Genomic DNA, 21539 nt, shown 5'->3' with positions numbered 1-21539 from the left:
TTTTTTGTTTTTCTTATAAAATTCTTTAATACCGTGACTATCTCTTTTAATTTTAGAAAATAATATAAGTATAGGGAAACAAGTTTTGTCAGCTACTTTTCCACCAAAAAATAAATACATCAATGCCATCTGTACACTAAAGAAGCCATTCATCCACTGAATGTACTCGGAGGTGTGTTAGCCCTGTCTGTGTCCAGAAACCTTGACATGTTATATATATATAACATGGAATTTACCCTTTTAACTATCTTTCTAAAATGCTTTAAAATACCCGCATAGAACCATGGCCACTTTTTAATGTACGGTTCCATGGCGCTAAGTGAACTCACATTTTGGTGAGACTTGCTGTTTAGAGTTCTCTGCTATGGAAATGCCCAGACACTCCCTAGGAAGCAGAAGTCACAATAGACGGCTGTCAGGCAGCTCTGCTGACAAGCACATCTTGACATCCTGCTTCATTTCTCCTTCCCGCTGCATAAATGCTCTTTAACTAAAGCAAAGAACAATGCAAACCCCAGACATTGTTACCAAGCCCCCATTACCTATTTCAGCAAGACACAGTTGGTCCTTATAGCTGTCAACAGTAACTATATGAACAGAGCCTTGTGTAAAACTGTGCCACTGCCTGACTTCAGCTTGCTACTAAGAAATCCTGAATTCAGCCACCAGCCTCCACTACCTTTATACACTGAACTGCTCGCAATCTTCCCAACATACACGGAACAAGGCCCACCTCTGATCTTCCTCAGCTGCCCCTGACAGACACTTCCTCCTGATACCCCTGTTACAAGGAGTCTGTTTCCTCTGAAGTCCAACTCCACTCTTGTCTGAAAGGGGTCAGAGCTCTTAACCAAGTTTTCTCTGCCCACGTGGAGCCTATAGAGACTCCACAATAAAGCACCCACAAAACATCTCCAGCTACACAGTCATGTTCGAAGTGAGCCCTGATGGGGACCCTCCTGTAGCTTCTGTAGTGGAAGGCTCTTATCTGGATTTCTTCTTTGATCCTCCCTCAGAGTTGTGGCCTGGGCTCCTGAGAGTATGTGTGTTGCTTATGTGATCTCCATAACAGTGGGGAGGTCACCTTGCTAGGTCCCTATCACTTCACAGCAAACAGCAGGCTCCCAAGTTTGCTGAGAATCCATCCTCTAAGTTTTCTGAAGGGGAGACAGAGGTCAACACTGCTGCCTTGTCCTTTCAGATCTATCCTGTGTCTTAGAGTGCACTTGGCCATCAATTTCTGTATCACCTACACGCACAACATCTTCACCCAAAACTGCACATACTACAAGTCTGAAAGGCTGCCTTGCCTAGAAAATGCAGGTACTGTCCAGGTCTAGCGTTTCCACCAATGCAGCGGAGCTGGCCACCAACCCTCTCCCAGGACCTCAGCTCACAATACCCCCATGACAGACGGTCTATACAAATCACCAGGAATTGATATTCTCTTACCTGCATCTGAAAACAATCTTGTCCTTCAATCGGATTATAAGTTCTTCATAGTCAAGGGCACATAACTCTGCACTAATCAGACATGGGTGGGAAATCCATAAACACTTGTGGTCAATTCATTAATCAGTGTAATTGGCATTACAGCTGCAGGGTACAATGGGAAACCCGAGTGTGTGCTAAATTGCAGACCAAAGAAGCCTTACCTAGCTTTTCAGTCCTAACCCAGAACACAGCAAGAGGAGCCTATTTTCCCTTCCAAGACAACTTTTGACAGTTTCTTCTAACTGCTACTTGTACCCAGATATCTTGGAGGCAGCCACACAAAACAACAGACGCTTGCTAAGTTAAAGTACAGCTGTGTTCCAGAAATGCAGGTGCCACCAGAGACCCAAGCCTGCACCTGTTGAGGAAGACATACCCTCAGCCACCACCATTCACAAGTGACATTTTACAGCAGAGCTGTTCCTTCCATATCCTTGAACCCAGCAAGAACTCCTTAGAGACTGGGCAGAAGCGTGCTAATTGCATGGCTGCTGCGGTGATTCCAAATGGACTAATTTCCAACCGACTGTCAGAAACAAACACCTTTAAAAGCTGGCCTCCTACCCACACAGTGGGAAGACCTGAGTTAAACTCCAGGGCGACAGGTGAGGCTTCACGTGGCGCTGTAAGTGATCTGTCCTTGAAACAGCTGTCTCAAGGTATTACACATAACATATAAATCAATAATTTTCAAAAATTAAGACATAATAACGTACTTTGAATAAAATATATGAATCAATACTTTTCAAAAATTAAGACACATGTACTTTGAATAAAATATAGAAAGTAGGATTTAATTTTCCTTTGAAGGTTTAAGAAGGAGTGCAGAGATCTCTGTGTTGTGAGTCATTAGTTATAAGTGACCTCGGCGTTTACTCCAGCTGCCTGTTAGGAGAGCTTCTACATGTTCATCTAGTGACTGCTGTCTGACAATGGTCTTAATTGCACTATTTGGGAGGAAAACCATGTACTCTGCATACACTGAGTAAACACATGTGCAGGAAGAAGACAAGCTTGACTCGAGCGTGCACTGAGGAGACAGAACAGTCTTAGAAGTTATTGTCCACACCAGCAGGTGCCTTTCTACAGGCTGTGAATATGCAAAGTGCATGTGTGCAGACAGGGATTGAAGTGCTGAAAAAATTCTGATGAACATTTCAACCCACACTGTGTCTGGTGCCTGTTTTGGAAAGGGAACGCACTACTAATACAAAAGAAGTCACTACAGCCTGACTGTACCCTGGACCCTTCCTCGTGGCTCCCTGCTGGAATCCTGAGACACTTAGAACCACAGAACTTATTTGAGACACACTACTACCACCATATGTAATAGTTGCCATGACATGAAAGCTAACTCGTAGTGAGTGCCATCTGGACACGGTATCCACGATGCTTCCATCATAGCTACCCTGGCTGGTGAAGGAGAAGACTACCGTAGGGAATTTCAAGGAGGCAGGGAACGTGGCTTGCAGATAAACAGGAGCCCCAGCTTCGGACTCTGTCTGTCCATAAGCCACACAGTTTGGGCCTATCCTTCATTTCATCCACCACATATCCTAACCTAAGAACAAAACATCTCCCTTTTCTATTCCTAGGGTCTGACCTAAATCCACTGATAAACAGCAGTTTCCTGAGCTGCTTTTCATGGTCAAGGTTCTTTCTGTTACAAACCCTGTCTGTCATGTCTGCCATGTTGAAAGAAAGAGACAAACAGAGCACAAATCCTAGACCTAGGGATCGAGGGGAACAAATCCCCATGCCCCAACATTGGAGTTGGGGTTCCTAGAAGAGGACTGGAAAATATCATACGCTCACAGGTGGAGGGCCTCATTGTACTGTCTGATGAGGGGGCAGGCAAAGCCATTTCAGAGTGAATGCACTTATTCCCGTCTTTGGGAGTGCTCTCCTGCCCTCTGCCACACATAAAGCCCATCATGGCTATGCCAGTTCTCTCTCAAGGTTCAGACTTAAAGCTGAATAGAGGAATTCTACATGACCAACAGAAAGAGAAAGAAGGGCCCAAGTTTGGTCTATAGAAGGGTAATCTTGGTAAGTGAGCACCAGCCAAAACCACGTGTCACCTGGTTTACAGAACCAGCAATGAGGGGAAAGTCGCCCAGCGAGTGGCACTTCAGTGAGACTTCGGTACAGCAAAGCTGTTCTTCCCGCAGAAGGAATGGCAAAGGTTAGATGACACATGGTTCCATGGGCAGAGGTGGCTGGCCTACTTAGATTGGGAGTCAGGACAAGGACAGAAATATACACATGCATGGGAACACGGGGAATGAAAGAGGTGGAAGGGCCCACATGTCATCACTACCCAGCCCCCAAGGAAAAGGCACTGAGCAACCAGAAAGACAAAATGCCAGCCCACTGCTACCTAGAGCATCCACCAAAGGGTGGCCATGGTGGCAGAAATGGGCTGACCAGCACGATCTGATGTGACCTTGAGGAGGCCTGCTTGGCGAAGCTGATGATCTGACATCTATCCTGGAGGGCCAGCAGTTTGCTCTCACAGGAATGAGACCTATGATGCCAAGACGTCACTATGCAAAGATGAGTTATGCCTCCTAAGACACAGTATAACATCGAGTCAGGGAGCTTTGTAGGATGCTGTGCCTCTGGGGAAGAATACACAGGCCTGGGAGTCAGGGGGAGCCAAGAGAAATGTCCTCTACACTCATAAGAGACTTAGAGCATCCCTTTCCTGAGACTCCGACTCTGTGAAGAGGACTATTTCCCCTAAAAGGAGCACACGTCTTGACCGGGGGATGCAGGGAGAGTTCTACTGTATTATGGCATGGCTGTCTCCTGGGTACTCTGCAATCCTAGTCTAAGACTCAATGGGAGCATGGGGTGTCACCATCTTGCCTCAACACAGGCTCTAACAAACAGGCAGTGGAATGAAGAGGAATTCAGGTGGCATCTAGGCCACCCACATGGTGTCCCTAGCATACCTACTCATTGTGACTCTAGGTACCTGGTTTTAGACGGTGACTGGGGGCTCAGGTATAGCAGGAATGCAGCTCTGTACCTCCCTGGGCTAGCACTGCAGCTAAGGGTGAACAGAGCCCAGAATGAATATTAAAGGCACCAGTGACTACCAATGACAGATCCAAGAGCAACTGCAGGAGGAGCAGCTCACTGAGAGGAACAGATCTCTAAGTGCACATGGGGAAGTAGAGCAGGACCCTGCAGGTAGACTAAGGTATGTGCTGCACCCATATGATAGACAGCTGACACTCCGCAGCATTCACTACTGGTGCTGGGAGATTGTGCAAGCATGCCACTTCTGGGGCGGGGATCAATGACTAGCATTCTGAAACACCTCTATGTGGTAACAGTATTGAGGCTGAGGAAGACCAAGGTTGGTGGGGTTCAGCCACAGAGTCCTCTTCTAAGACGCTCTTGTGGCAATTTGTGGGGGCATCAGCTCCTTCAGAGCCCACCCCAGCAGCTGGAGCCTCCCTGCAGTGTGATCTTCCTAGAGCCCGAGGCTGCTGACAGATACCAAGGGGCACTCCCTGCCTAGTGCCAGGCAACACTGGCTCTGGACTTTCCCAGGAGGCCAAGGCTCTTTTGGATGTAGGGAAACTGTTCTCCCCTGGGCTAGCCTGTTCTTCCCCTTCCTTTCCCAGGCACTGAACCTTAATAAACACACCACACTCCAGCAGCCATGCTTTGTACAGCTAACAAGCGGAGCTGCTGGAATCTGGAAACTGTGGACCAAGTGTGAGCTCTGGTGTGAACACATGTACAGCTGAGGAGAGTGACGGTGCCTCCCAGAATGACTCAGGCACCCTAGGCGCTCACGTTCATTTTCCTCTATGGCTGACTGGCTTTGGCCAGTGAGCTGTCATCTCATCCCTTGAACTCTAAGGTTATAAATCCAGACTCATTTGTAGCACAGAAGTATCTGCTCACCCTAGCTGAAAAGTACTGCCTCTGCCAAAAAGCAGTGTGCACTGGGCAAAGCTCCGGGGCGCCAGGAACACTGAAGCCTAAAGCTCTGTGACTGAGGCGACCACACCCTTCCAACTGCAAAGAGCCAATCAGAAGCCCTGGGCTCGAGGCGAGGTTCACAGACAGCTCTCTAGCAAGCGAGGACATTACCTCCAGGAACAGCAAGCAGAGACCATGCAAAATCCTGAGGAAAGACAGATGTAAGTGCGTTCTAGCCTGGAGTAGTCTTCCTGTGTGTGTCTTACCCAGGAGAAGAAGGGGTGTGACGGACTGTCAGCAGTGCTGCTCTGACGACCTCGGGAAAGTTCTCTGCAGCTGGAGTTTCCCCGACACAGGATGAGGGTGGAAGAGACGCCTCCTGGCTCTTCTGGTCTGGGTTTCATGGTGCCCCAAATATGCTTCCTCAATAATACAGACATTCCTTTGGGGTGAGGACAGTTCTGTGTAGTGTCTGCATGTCTGCTGAACTAACTGCACTGAACTAATTGGTCATAGGGGACCTCTAAATTCTAAGTGCTCCTTTGTTAAAAATAAAAATCTGCCAAAAAACTAGTTATTTTGTAAAAAGCCATTCCAGCCCACATGTGATGTGGAAAAGTCAGGTTTGTACACAGGCTATGGGGGGTAAGGACTACTTTAACCGACAGGAAGAGGGAGGTGGAAGGAGGAAATATAATTGGTAGCTTCAATTTACTTAACATATTACATAATTTCATTGTTACATTTATTCCCAGCATGCCCGAGTCTAACCCCTTTCCCTATGTTCCACATATGGAGAAGAGTGTTCTAGAGTCACTGAGTTTGGAAGCTATGCTCCCAGTACTGCTGCTAATAAGAAAATGTTACTGTAAAGCATGGAGAGAATTAGGATGACTTTCTATAGAGCACTGGGATGCCCTGCGAGTCTCTCTGACAAGAAGTCCTCAGATCTACCCACCACATGGGGAGCTGGAAAAGTTGCAGTGGGGAAAGTCCCTAGGGCCAAGAGTCACAGTCCTTCAGAGGTGTACCTGAGCACCGAGCACACTGGGAAAGAGACCTGGGGACATGCATGTCACTGGAGTCTCTCTGCACACTGGGTACAAATGGAAATCTGGCGGCAGCCCGTACTATGGCAATATATCCTCCGTAGTTCAAGATTAAGCTGAGATCCTGAGATCCAAGTCTAGTTACAGAAGGTTAAGGATGAGGTCACTGGGCAACAAGAGAGAGATGAGATGAGCAGGAGGAATCACTGTAGCTGGCCTTCCTCTGGATTACAGGTAAGTTTACTTACCCCCTACAGCTTACTCAGCACCCAGCAACTGGCATGATGGACATCAGGTTTTATTTCCTGAATCATAAAAGTGAATGCAAAGTAGAGCTTAGTGCAAATAAATAAAAATAATGTGACTTTAAGCCAGGCTTAGCAGCCCTCGTAATCCCAGCACTCAGGAGGTAGAGGCAGGAGGCTCAACACAAATCTGAGGCCATCTTGATCTATATTGTGAGTTCTAGACCACAATACACACAAGATGGGCTACATAGCAAGATGGGTCTTGATAAACGAAATTAAAGCAAACCTAAAGAATAGCAAGAATAGAATGAATTTAGCCATCAATGGTTCAAAGATTAAGAAACACACACACACACACAGAGACACAAACATGTCAAACCAAACTTGCTAGAAGCCTATCACCACCACCAGTCACTCCAGACCATACGTATCACACCCACACAGGAAGATGTCAAGAGCCTGAAGCTAAGGGAAAAAAAACCACAGGTAAATGTTTAGACCCCCTGCACATTTGGCTTCCTTCTATCTCCTCTGAACTTCCACGGCAGTTGAGGGATAATGTGCACACAGTAGGTACTCAGTAGATAACCACAGAACTGCAATTAATAGTGCTTACAACAGCCCTGTGTTAAAGCCTCTGTGAGCCTTCAAAGGAACGGCTGAGCTGCCTTTCCAACCCTAATAGAAGGCCTGACCCTTGCCTGCACTTCACCAAGGAAGACACCTGGGAGTTGAGTCAGCATCACTAGTCATCAGGGACACGCCTGTGGGAGCCACAGGCGAGAGTGGGGAGCACCTGTCCTCTCAAACCCTGCTGCTGGGGATGCGGAGCCACACAACTCTGGAAAACATTCAGGGAAACACTCTGCCTTTTATGAGGAATGGGGAATCTTTTACATTCTGATTAAGGACCTACAGCACCCTAGATGAGAAATGGGAGTCATTGGGAAGCTCTTGTTATAGCGTTCTCCGCAGCCGTCCATCAGGAACGCTCAAAATACAGAGGGTACACATCCCATTCTCTCAACCCCTAGGTATAGACACAGTAGAAGAAGAGGGCCAAAGATCCTCAAAGGTTCTTACATCCTTCATAGCACCTTTTCTGGACTCCAGTTCCCTGTCACACCGTCTTGTTTCAAACCTTGACTACTGAGTATCAATTTACTAAAAATTTACTGTACATCTACTATGTGACCAAGATACTGTAATTCAAAGCCATTACACAGGAAAAATGGAAGCACATGTCTACACAAAGACATGTCGCACCCAAGCAATCCAAATGTCATCATAGATAAAGGGACAAATTGTGGAATATTCAGAAGACTACTATACGGTAGCAAGAAGAAATACTCTATACGTGAACAATAAGGCTGAATCTCGATGGTAATGCCAAGAAATAAAGATAAATTTTTTAAAAAGAGGGTACATGCTTTATGACTTCATCCACATAGAGTTTTAGAAAATGCAAACTAGTGTACACAAAGAATGATAAAAAGGCATGGGGCAATATTTGAGATGGAAAATAATGTTAATTTTCTTAGTTATTGCAAGGAGGTACTTATACATGTTTGTATATATTTCACAATTTAAATACATATAATTTAATCATATGATAAAGCTATTAAATAATGACTATAAAGTATACATCAGATCTAAAATAAGCTAAATTGTCACATGTATACAAATATATACATATACCCACAAAATTTTTTAAAAATCTAAATTGTGTACTTGTGATTTTCATAAATACATAAATCCTCAAGTACCCATAGGGCAGTATAGCATGCCTAGTTATATAGACTATCTGCATGAATAAAATTTATATATTTTATAAATATATAAACTAGACAGTGAAGAATTAAGAGTGGAGCCTTCAGCCTTTCTGAAGTCACAAGCTAAAGTGAACGAAGGAGCTGGAAGCAGACGACATGGTAATGTCTCCATGTTCTCCTGAGTTGAACTCAGCTGGCCCCAGCCATGGCCTCCGTGAGCTCTGCTGACTTTTTCCTCACAGTGAATACAAGCTCTGACAGGTTTTCCAGGTGCACCACCCCTGGAGAACTCCTTACTTCTCAGTGAGTTGGCACTCTGAATCTGAGGTATCAGCAGGAATCCTGGGAGCTGTAACACTGGGTCTCTCTCCCAAGCGTCCAATGTGGTTTTAGTGGGCAGCTGTGGCTATCTCTGGCTGGCTGGGCCCCTTTTCTTGGGAGCCTGTTCTGCAGTCACCGAGTTCTCTGAGTGCCCACTCCCCATGCTTCTACATTCAACAACACATCTCCACTGCCTTCACCATGACTCCAGACTGAAGGAAAATAACCGATTCTTTCCACACTAGACTCAACTGGAGAGATTTATGTCCCAATCAAGCTAGAAATCAGTTTGATGGGGCAGCAAACAGTGCTTCTCGGTTTTACTGCTAAGAACTCCTGTGTGTCCATCCGGCAGTGAGTGCTGGGCTAACTGGAAGGTACCACAAGTTCATTCTACCCTCAGCGACTCCAGCTTCCTGGGACCCAGGCTCACAGAGGTCACTGTACCTGGGTTCCTGCTCACTAGTTCTTCATCACCTCTATGCTGTGTGGAGACTTCGGTGACTGAAGTCTATAGCTTACTAACGACCAATGTGGCAGAGAGAGAAACACACCAGGAGATCACAGGAATTACTTTTCAGCTCAGGCAGAACAGAAGGATTTCAAAGAGTCTCACTTGCACCCAGCTTTAGTTGGGAACCCTATGGTGTGAAAAGCTAATAATCCCAGGCTCCAGCTCTTTGTTAAGCAAAAGAATTAAACAAATGCCCTTTACTTTCAATTACTTTATCATGTCTGCTGTTTGGAAGACTGTACTAAGCAAAATCTAACATATAATGAAGCCACAGCTTTGTTTACTGTGATTCAAACTTGATGCGATGCTTTAAAATAAATGTTTTTAGAAATTAAAATAAAAAGGACCAGCACCTATCTGATGAGCCTGGGATACCCCCTCCCATTCTTTTCTTCTTTTGCCCTGCAATGGCCAGTGATGTAATAGCCACAGCAGACAGCTGTCTTCCTGGATAAAATCACCTTGTAAAGGAGAAATGCAATTAGAGGGCGCAATGAAATATCATTTTAAACTGATTCTGCAGGCTGCCACGTTCCACTCGGGGCTTAATGGCTAGGTTCTTTATTACTGTTTTCTAGTCTATGCGACAGCGCCGTGATTCAGTATCTACAGATGACACCGAGTTTCTCAGTTCTCTGTCACATGTAGTCCGAGACAAATACACGACAGGGCAGCTGAGAGCAGGGCCAGGACTAGAGCCGGTCACTGAGGGCTGCAGGTGCCCATGAGGTCAACAGGGCAGGGTGTGACAAAGCTGTCACCAGAACTCTGCTCTCCCTTGACACCCCCTGTTTGGCTTCTGCATTCCCCTAGATTTTGCCTAACACTGCACTGCTGGCAGCCACAGGCCTGCTTCTCCAGACATGCTGTTGTTGTTCCCGCAACTTTGCCGTCTGCTCTTTTAGGTCCGGCCATCAACCACAGTCTGGAACGTCAGATTACCAGTCAGCATCCCAGAACCTGCATCCCAAGAACCCTTACTCAAGTCATCAGCAGCCTGGACTTGCCAAAGAAGCTGGAAAGGGCTCCCCGTAAGTGAGAAACCAAAGTTTCCAACTTGATTTTCAAAAATAAAAATAAAAAGATGCTGAGGTTCCTAAGATCTATGAAACAAGAACCTCAGTCTGAGAAACTGGGAAGAAAATGCACTGCTTCCCTGCTGTGGGGAACATGGGAATTAGGCTTCATCACATGGGCCCTTAAGGAAAATGTATGTGTACGCATGAGATTCAGTATTCGTGGTTTCCGTTATCTGAACACGTTCTGTAGATAAGGGGCATGGATGCACATATAAATGCAGGCAAGAGTACAGGGTGCCTGACGGTCCAGCAACACCACCCACAGCAAGACGGTCTCATGACCCCACTCCAACAGCGGTAGGATGCTGACCACAGTACTTGGCAACAGGATGCTGGTGTATTTAAAGTAAATGTGGTCCATCTATCACTCTGCCCGAGATTTGTGAGCACCTAATGATGAGCATGCCTTGAGAGGAAAGCTTCATCTCTCCCCCTGCTTACAGGAAGTCTTTTCTGTGCCATGATGTTCCTGGCCTGGAGGTCCACACACCTAACCTGTTCTGGGTGAAAAGGATGCATGGGTACATGGAAAACAATAGGTAGGGGTGGGGATCACAGGTCCAGATGGAGGCTGGATGGGAATGGGGCTGGGGATATCAGGCACCCTGGCACAGGCAGCACCTCTGAGTACAGGGGACCAGACCCCCGGCTGAAACAGGGAGCAAAGTTCTGCCATATGTCTCAAGTATTGCAGTCCGACAAGCTACAGATCTTGGTCTGCGGCTAGTAGTTGAACAGAACACAGTTCTCTCAAGGGAAGAGAAGCGGCTTTTACAACATATATGCTAATGAATCGCAACGATATAGAGCATTTAAAACAAAATGTCCCTATATTTATTCTCCATGGACAGATTTTTGCATTAATATTTATGAGGGATTCCTCGTTTATTTCTCCCAGAGACTTTTCTCCTGCCCAAAGAGAGGGAATAAAAGATAAGTAACATGAACCAATTATCTTTTAAACAGCTACAAAGGACTAGCTTATTCATCTGCAACCTGCCACTTGATTCATCTTCCTAATATACCACTTTCCACACACTGCGCCCTGCTCACCCATGCCAAGGGCCTGCTATTCCACAATGTGCTAAGGCTGGCCTTTGGGCCCTGTCCTCGCAAAAGGTTCCGAGCCCACCTCTGCACCTGCCCCCACAACCCACTTCTGTCTGTCTATACAGCACCTGGTTCCTGGTCACTTAAACATCCAGCACTTACAGGTACAGTTCACTACAAGTCCTGGCTACTGGGAACACATGGAAACTGTGCTGTAGGTGTTCTTGGTGAGCTAGACGATGACTCAGTAGTTAAAGTAGCTACCACATAGCATGAGGACCTGAGTTTGAGCCCTAGCACCTATATAAAAGGATGGGCATGGTGCTGTATACTCATAATCGCACTACTGCGGAAAAAGAGACATGAGGATGCCAAGCGCTAACTGACCAGCATCCTAGGAGAGTCACGAGAACTCAGGCCCTGGTAAAAGACCCCGACTTAAACAAACAAGGTAGACACTAGGTGGGCAGTTCCTGAAGAACAATACCAGAGACAGAACTCTGCTCTCCACAGGCATAAGCAACGCTGGGGGTGGGGGTGGTCTCAGCTTCATCAGCCAGGGAAGCCACACATCAGCGTTTGAGATGCTGTGGAGTAGCTAGGTGTGGGTGATATGCCATGGAGAAGCCTGGGCTTGGAGCCTTACTGAGTGAGGAGTGAGGGAACACCCCTACACAGGAACCACATCACACTTTTACTCCCCCTTAGACACAGACTCAGACTCTTTCCACCTCTACCTGCCAATAACATGAGGACATACGCATAATAACAATGATTATGGGCTTGTCTCTCCTCAAATAGAGACTCTAAAGAGCAGGGAGGACATAGAGCCAGAAGGAAGTCTATTCCACACCTCAAAATACTTTCCAAGTCAATTTCAAAACCAGTAGGAAACAAGCAGGTGTAAACAGCGCAAAAACAGGGAGTGAAATGTTGCCTGGGCTGTTAGGCTTCTACAAGCCAGTGAGCAAGGCTGGCTAGAGAAAGGCTCTGGGCCTGCCCTAGTCCCTGGGAGGCTGAATGTCTAGACTGGCCTCCAGAAGCTCTGGAGACCAGATGTTGGCATCATAGGAGAACTCTGCTCCGGGCCTGGGTTGAGGTGGCTCTTTAGCCACAGTTATAAACATAGCTGGCTACGGCAGAATTCCCACCAATATCCTCACTTTTGCATGCAAACTGACTAAAAGGAATAGACTGGAAACTGCTGTGTCCACAGAGAGGGCAGCAGCGGCTGCAGGGTTCGAGATTCCTGTGAAAGGCAGCTCTGGCCATCTCAGCGCCGCTCTTCAGCTCAGGACATCAAGCAGATGGAGCTACAGTGGGGTTTGCTGCATGGGTGCTGGAGACCTGAACTCAGCTCCTCGAGCTCTGCAGCCACTCTCCACCCTCTGGGCACCTCCACGGCCCACGTAAACTCTTTCTGAGGGAGGCTGACACTCCCATCCAGTCTTGGAGGAGAAAGGCGAAGTCCCGAGTCAGAAGCCCAGGCGTGACGGGCTGAGCTAATAACTGAGCTCAGCGGCAACAGTTATTGGAAACTGATCTCCTCCTTATTAATATGGTCCCGCAATGGAGGAAAAAGATTTCTCCATGTTCTAGAATGCAAACAATGTTTTAATCTTTAATTATATTCTCAATTTCAGCTCTTCTGGAGAACTGCAGCCACCTAGGCCTAGGATTATTTCTTTATTACACAGCCTCTCTGTGGTATTTAATGAATATTGTTACTTAATGCTCGCCAATGGGGGAAAGAAGACTTAGTGAATTTCCACCTAAGTTTTGAAGACTTTTCCCCAAACTTGGCAAACTTTCATTTGCACGCTTCCCTCCTCTGTGGGACATCAGTACAGGCCAAACACTCGCTCTGCCACAGCCCAGCTCAGGCTGGGCCTGCTGCATGCTGGAAAAAGCCTCCAACAGAGGGACTGAGCTAGAGTCTATTGACAGTGGCTTTGCTCAGGTCAAGCTGAACTCGACTCTGATGAAAGGGGATGCAGGGTCAAGTTCCTGTCACCACCAAGGCCGATTAATTAATATAAATTAATCACCACATAACCACAGTCTGTCCTGAACAAAATAGTAGTGTGAAAAATAAAAGAAAGTTCAAGATATCACTACCACTACCACCACCACTACAAGGATGCAAGCTCTTGGTCACCAGAGATGACTTTCCAGTAGAGCTTCACGTCTGTGAGGGGGACAAAGATGGAAAAACAAAACCGCCTTTTAAAAAGGTCCTCAAATCAGAGAAAGTGGCAACAGACAGCAAGCCATAGGACAGTCTCCCACATGAGCACAGTGTTGCTGGTGACATATCCGAGACCCCAGAAGCTCCACCTACTCATCTCTCTCACCCAGGACACAAGGCCACTGCCTTGCTCCCTGACTCCTGGTGTCTCACACTAAACAAAAGACAATGTGAGCCTTCTGAGAATGAAGCAAGCACGTGGAACTGTAAGTGGGTGATCTAGGGAGCCAGAAACATAGTGTAGCAGGAGATGCGCCTCATCTGACTCAGCTCCCAGAGCAACATCAGTGGCTTACAGAAGGCGGCAGTCTGTGTTCAGGCAAGGGTTAAGGAGAGTACCATTATCTCCCTGCCCTGAGTTGATGGCACATCTTTCCAGCACCTGCGGAACACATGTTTGCCACTGGCAATGCTATTCCTCAAATACATGGGGTGTGAAGACAGCACCCTTGAGGGTCTCAGATAATCCTGAAAACACACAACATGTTGAGGAAGGGCCACAGGAGGTTCAAAGGACATCAGAAAACACCAACATCAAATGGGATAAACACTGATATGCACAATATGAGTGACTCGCAAAAGCTAAGCATTGAGCAAATGGGAAACAGCACATTCTGCATTCCATTTGCATGATGTTCTAGAGACAGCAACCGGAGGGAACACCAGAGACCACACGGGGGTTGCGGAGACAAGACTCCGAGAGCTTGGCTGTAAAGCAGAGCTCTGTGACGTGGGAAGGGGGTTCAGAAACAGGGCTCCTCCAGTAGATGGGCTTTAAACAAGCATGCTTTATCTACTAACAGGAACAAGCCAAGAAAAGGAAACACTGTCGTATGGGCTGGAACAGGAAGGCTGATGGGGAAACAGTGAAGGACAGACAGACAACGAGCAGAGAACGGCTTGTTCCTCTCCAAGGAATGCCCTAATGGAACGGAGCTAGGATTCAGCAAGCGGGATCTTTTCCCGGAGGAAAGCATGGTGAAAAGATGCTCTCACCCAGGCAGCATTTTCAAAAGAACCTTTCAGAGGAACTAGTTTTTCTTCAAATCTAAATGAGGCTGAGGCATCCTGAGTTGGAGCAGAGGACTCTTTTGTCTGTAGCCACTGAAAGCCGATATGCCATTAGCTGTGGACCCTTCAGCCTGACAATGTGGATCCAACCTAGCATCCCCTGTTAGCAAAGGACACCCAAAACTTGGGTAGTAGCACAGCATAGCTACTCCTGACATATTAAATACAGATATCCGGAACAAATGAGACAGCCATTCTAGAAGCTAACTTCAATCCAAAGTGGGCCAATGGGTAATGTTTCCCAACAACAGGGAGACAGCCTTTCAAGACGTACAGTACCCTCTGCCAGAGATGCCAGTGAGAAGTACTCTAGACAGCTGGAGGCAGAGCACACTCCATTCGGTGGAAATATTTCTATCTCTTTGCAAGCTTTTTGAGGGGTGTGGATGTGTCTTTAATCCCAGCACTCATTCATCCTAGGGAACACAGGAGCAATCATGTCTCCAGGTGACTACTGTCCAAGCCACCACATGTGAGGCACATTCTACACCTGTCCCACATTCCTGTTTATGGTGGCTGCACAGGGCGAGTACAGGGGTTGTGAGAGGAAGCAACCCCAGGAACCCCTGGGGCTTTCTTCACTGTTAAAATCCATCCTAGCTTAGAAACCAGGAAGCCTGGCAAAGCTGCTGGGAGGAAAATCTGGTGAGACTTCATGGGATCCAGAAGAGGATCCCTTCCAGTATCGGACACAGGAACTCTCTTGCTTGGGGACCTGTCTACACACACCTACTCTCTCCTTGCAGAATACCAAGAACAAACCAAAGTTCAATTCCACAAAAAGCCCAGCCTGGAAAACCACTAAGTTTAATCCAGCTTTAGAGTATGGGTGTTCCCAAAGCAGCCATGCACAGCAAAGTTTCGTCCAGGACAGAGGATGACTTCCATACTCAGTATACTCTAGCAACTCCATACCACGAGGTCAAGTGCAGCTAGGGCAGAATTCCATGCAAATGGCCAGGAGGTGTAGAAGAGAACCGCCAGAACCTCAGTGAGGGGTCAGTAGCCCCCATCCCCTTCTTCTGTGCCGGAATCCCAACAGCCAACAAGCCTGATCTTGAGAGTCTCTTGTAGGGTGATGAGGGGACGACTGGCTGTGCTCGTAGGAGGGCACTCTACAACAGCACCCTGACTGGGACTACAGAGCTTGTCCGTTACAGGACTAGGCACACACTCTTATAATGCCTGTGACTTATTTGTTCACCTGTCTCTAGTCTCATGAAAGCAAGAGGACCCTCAGTCCTCCCTGCCTGATGCACAGAGTGGGACCTTGTGGACCAGAGTAAACGGACCTGACCGGGGCTGCTCTTAGCCATCCTTCCCTACAGTGTCTCCACTGGCAACTGGAAGCTTTTAAATCCTGTCCACACACGTTTCTCGCCATGTTTTCTCTTATAAAGGACGTACATGTCCTCCTTTTGAATGCCATTTAGATTTAGCGACTCATTTCTACTGCAGAAAACGGTGGGCAACAGATACTCTGAGACTAAGCTGGAAAAGGACAACCTCCTCCTGGCTCATCCTCTTAGCTGCTTTTGGAGAAGCCAGTGCCATACCCGAGGACACTCAAGAAGCCTGTGCTGTGGGAAAGAAACACAACCTCCTGTCATCAGCCAACACTGGCTTGCCTGAAGCTGAACTCTCTCGGAAAGTTCTAATGAGACACCAACCAAGGTCACAGTCAGAGGACACAGCTGGGGTCATTGAGCGGCCTTGGTAGAACAGTTCCTGACCTCAGCTGAGCCCTTAATGACGATGGCCCTAGCCAGTGTCTCAGTAGAACATACTGGTAGACTGAGTCAGATCTGCATAGGCAGAACCCTGACCCAGGATGACAGGACAGAGAACGCCTCGTATTACTAACAATAACACTATGTCCGACAGCATTAGGTAAAGAATAAGCTGAGGCTGTTGGGGGTCAGGAGATAGGCAGTTAATCAATATAGCAACCTTGGTGAATCTGGGTGTTTCATAGGGGGCTCAAAAATTTTTCTTTTTCTGTCTTTGTTTTGTTTTTTTGAGACAAGGTTTTTCTATGTAATGGCTCTGGCTGTCCTGGAACTCACTCTATAGACCAGGCTGGCCTTGAACTCACAGAGATCTGCCTGCCTCTGCCTCCTGAGTGCTGGGAATTTTCGTAAGGACAAAGTGAACTTATGGTGACAATGTATTTGTAATAAGGATGCTGTAATGAGGACCTCCCTGTAGGCAGGCACAGCCATTACACTATTAAGATGTTGGTCTAACGACCGCAGAGAGCACATCATGTGCCTTCTCCATCAGCGACCGTCACAACACACTAGCACAGGGAAGAGGACAAGAGCTCAGTCTGAACCCTTATGGAAAGTTTTATATGCAAAAATAATTTTCTGTGTGTGTTGAAAAAAATGTCTGAACAACACCCACCAAACCTTAAAGGGGCTTCCTTGGGACGGCGTGATGTATTTGCTTGCTACCTTGGGTTTCTCTTTACATCTATCACACATCTATTACTTACAGCTTTTATTTTTTATTTTCTTAATTTTTTAAAAAAATTAATAACTCCAGCAGGCCACCAGTTATACTGTGTCCTATTCCTAGCCAACATCAAACACAGTGAAGAGCTGAGTGGAGTCTAGATATAGATCCTGCCTACGAGACAGTAGTTCTATGAAGGGGTTCCAGGAGGCTGAGAGCCCTGAGAGGAGAGATGTGAAAGAAGAGCAGTCGATCTCCGCAGGAAATGGCTCCAGCGGACAGGAAATCATTCCGCTGCTGTATTCTTAGGACGCTGTTACCACTTCTCACTTTGAAACCAAGTATTTTGAGTGATCTATTATAAATGTATGGTGACAGTTGTGAATACTCCTCTCTCTCTTTCCCTTTGGCATCTGAACAGTGTCTGTTGATTGCCTCGGTGCTTAAAATAGCTTCTAAGTGTCCTCATAATAGCATGTCACCTGTAAACAGGTTTCAAGCCAATGCAAATTAACAAATGGTGAACAGATGGACCAAGAATTGACTTTTGTCAGGAGAGAGTTAGCAACAAACACTTTTTGGCTTCGGTCTTATGGGACCATTAGAAAGTCTTTCACTTCTTGCCAAACATCTTGCCTCAGTAGACAATCCATGCAGGGAAAATGACAGATTACAAGGCCCATCAGACTTTGGGGAGCTGAGTGCTGAGATTTGCAGAGTCACCGAGTCAACACAACGCAACAACAGAGTAACGCTCCGCAAGAAGCTTTCTGCTTCTCAAGTCAGTCTTTTCAAAGACCAGAGCACACGTATACGCATGCAGCACGGGAAAACAACTGGGAGACTGCTGCTTGCTTGCTCGTGCTCGCCTTGTCTGGCAGACGCAGACTGCGAGAGGGTCCGCTGAACACGGAGATACCTGTGGACATGTGCCTGCTGCTGGAAAGAGCCCCAGTGACCTTCCCCAGCCCTTCTCTTTCCTCATTCTGTGTTGTAGGGCTCGGCCAGCTGAGTCCTTGTTTGACTACTCTGCTCCCCACTTTACTCCTATTCATTCTTTTCCTAGCATTAATTATAACTGGAAACCATGGTGTTGGGGGCCATCTTGCTCATAATTACTGCCTCAAGAACTGGAACCTTGCCTGGCACATAATAGGTACAAGTATTTGCTAACCAGACAAAACCAGTGAGCTCTTGAGTAAAGGTGAAGACGCACATCTTGTGTGCAAATGATCCTTCGAGTAGTCAATGGAAAGATGCAGCTCACAGCCAAGGACAGGAGCAAAGGAGAGGGTAAAGAATGATGGTGTGGGAACCATCTGAACATACACAGTCTCTGAGAATGTGCACACTGGGAGAGAACCTACCAGCAAGGCCTCTCAGCATGCAGCTTGACAGCCAAGTTGGTGAACCAACTGAGATGACAAATATTATACCAAGTAGAAAATAAGACATTCATCTCCCCCCCCCCCCCCCGCTGTCTAGGGAAACAGCTCAGTGGAAAAGGACATCCTTGGCAGGCACAAGGCCCTGGGTCCAATCCCCCTGTACACACTTGTGTTCATGTATGCATGCACACACACATAGAAATAGTACAATAGAAACAGTATATGATTTTACTTATATAAAGTTCAAGGGCTGGAAAATTATGGGGTTTTGTTGTTGCTATTCTTACAGATTTTTGCTTTGTTTTGTTTTTGTGGCAGGATCTTACTATATAGCCCAAGGTAGCCTTAAACAGAGATAGATCCTCCTGCTCCAGCTTCCCATGTGCTGGGACTCACAGGCACAGGCCACTACACCAGGCTAAAATGAACCATTTGAAGAAGTGGGAAGAGTACTCAGCATAGGGTTAAAAGCAACCTGGGTACAGACTGGGACCTGAGGACTGTCCTAGGGTTCTGAAATTGGTAGCTACAGGGATGTCCACAGGAGAAGAAAAGCACCATGTGGTCTGCTGTGCCTATTATCCCTGCTAGTGAGGAAGCAAGAGCACACATGTACTAGGAGAAGGCAACAGCCAGTCCAGCTCAAATGCTACCCCAGCTTAAGCATGTTCTCTGGGCCTGTGCTCACCAGAATGCACTCAGGCCGGCTCTACTAGTGTTCTGGCAGCTTCAGGACGGGGCTGAGGAAATAGTAAGATATAAGGCATCTAAAACTTACAGCTACAAAGTTACATGCTAGACATGACAATTAGGAACTGTGTCACAACTGCTCCTTAGACAAGGCTTTCTAGTCCTGCTAGAGTCCTTCAAACAGGAAGACACTGTGCGGAAGAAAACAAAACCTTCCTACCAGCTCCAAAAGAGCACAAAGTAAAGTTCATGCAGGTGGAAATCCAGCTCCCAATAAACCCTTTACTCACTGAGGCGGTAGAACCAGAGTGGTTGGCTGGGCCTTCGGTCTCCGCTTGGCAGACACACCCATCTGGTTTGCAGAGCGCTTCAAGGACTGTTGATTCAAAAGGCCAGACGCTAGACCTGCGTGGTACTGCAGCTGCGGAGACAGAGGGAAAGGACAGCCCATCAGTGCAGGGCAGTAGGCATTAGACTATGAATCCCAGGTCATTCTGTCGCAGTACACATTGTAAGCTATTTCAGCTACTGCTGCTAACACTCTGCTGCAAGGAATTTATTTCTAAAGTGAGGATTAGATGAAGACAAAAAGAGGCAAAGTTGTTCTTCATGGCAATAATGCACCAATGAAAACGAACACAATTGTAAGTGGTTAAAATATCAAAGGGCTCCACAGCACCACTGCACTGATAGAGAAAGCAAGTTGCACTGTGAACCAAGAGACACTGCAGCATGCATTTCTAAATACCAGCAGCACCGGGGAGATGTGGCTGTGGGAAGTCACCCAGGTGTTTCATGGGGTAGTCTAAGATGTGGACAATCTTCCCAGCGATAAAGTTAGTTCAGGGAACTCTTGCTTGTAATGAAAACTATAAACTGATCCTGGACTGCGGTTAAACCAGGACCTCAACTCGGCTGGTCACACAGGCTGGAACCTTTCTCTGGAGTCACTTTTCCTGTTGGTGTCGACGGTATCAGTTTCTGGATAAAAGTCAGCTCAGGACTCAGTCTGCTAACAATCTATAAAACAGGCCCTGGCCCTGGAGGGAATGCGGAGACAGTAATTTCACTTCCACTCACATGCCACGGAACAGTGAGGCATAGGAAGCTGCATACGTGATGTGGGCTCAGGGCCAGCAAGCATCCTTTGCTTTACTTCTGGACAAACTGCTGAGCTTGAGGTTACCTAAGAGATCATTTCACTCGCTGTGGTATTTTTGTCTTCTCTGGAGGAAAAAAAATAGTACTGACTAGTTCTAACCCAAACAACTTAGAACAGAAACCACCTCCTAACTTTTAGTTTGTATAAAGTACAATGCACACATTTTAAGAGTACCGTTTGATGGGTTGAGACCAGCAGTTCACAACCTGGGGGTCAAACGGCCCTTTCACAAGGGTCGCCTAAGACCACTGGAAAATACAGATATTTACATTACAGTTCATAACAGTGGCAAAATTACTGTTATGAAGTAGCAATGAAAATAATTTTATGATGGGGTCACCAAAATGAGGAACTGTGTTAAAGGGTTGCAGGAAAGGTTGAGAACCACTGCTCTAGACACAGGCATAGATCTGTGTGACCAATACCCCACTCAAGACACAAAGACTCCCCAACACTGCAGAAAGCTCCTTGGTACCCCACTCAGACCCCCAACTTTGGCCATCCCAACATTTGGATTGAAAACAACTTCCCTGTCTCACACACTGCCAAATGAAGCACAGCTCTTGACATACGACAGTAACCTCCCTCTGCGTTTATAGTTTAGATTCTAAGAACTGTCATCAATCTCTGCACAATAAAATTAGCCTTGACAGGTATCCCAATTCTGAACAGACATACACAAACACTCAGATGTGCAAATGCCAAGCTAAGAATCTGGACCAAGATCATTTCTAACAAGCGATATGTTCTTCCTCTCCTCTCAAATGATGCAAGGTCTTTCGAATATATATATTTAGAATTAACTAAACATACAAATAGTAACTCATTCTGAATCAATTTCTTCCCGAGTGCTTCTCCAAGGCATGGATTTTCTTTGCTGAGTCAGCCGTACTACAGCTTGTGGTAATGAAGTGGTGACCACCATATATAAAGGCCTGCACCAGGATGCAAAGGGCAATAATGCGCTGAAATACAAATAGCTTCACCTAATGTCACCGGGCTGCACGCAGAGAGAAAGCAAAGACGAGTGAAATGATCTGCTCTTGCAAGAGGC

General features: G+C 46.7%; 1 protein-coding gene across 2 annotated transcripts in view; it reads right to left on the bottom strand.

The window, feature by feature from the left end:
* Positions 1 to 21539, bottom strand: part of Med27 (mediator complex subunit 27) — a 181422-nt gene that overhangs the window by 94570 nt on the left and 65313 nt on the right. For both annotated transcript variants that reach the window (XM_038337205.1, XM_038337204.1), the window contains exon 3: positions 19614 to 19744. In XM_038337205.1, coding sequence (XP_038193133.1) covers positions 19614 to 19744 — 131 coding nt within the window. The remainder of the gene's footprint in view (positions 1 to 19613; positions 19745 to 21539) is intronic.

The sequence above is a fragment of the Arvicola amphibius genome, chromosome 7, assembly GCF_903992535.2.
Source record: "Arvicola amphibius chromosome 7, mArvAmp1.2, whole genome shotgun sequence".
Lineage (NCBI taxonomy): Eukaryota > Metazoa > Chordata > Mammalia > Rodentia > Cricetidae > Arvicola > Arvicola amphibius.
The sequence above is the reverse complement of the archived record's forward strand: the minus strand, read 5'-3'. Positions and strand labels throughout refer to the sequence as shown.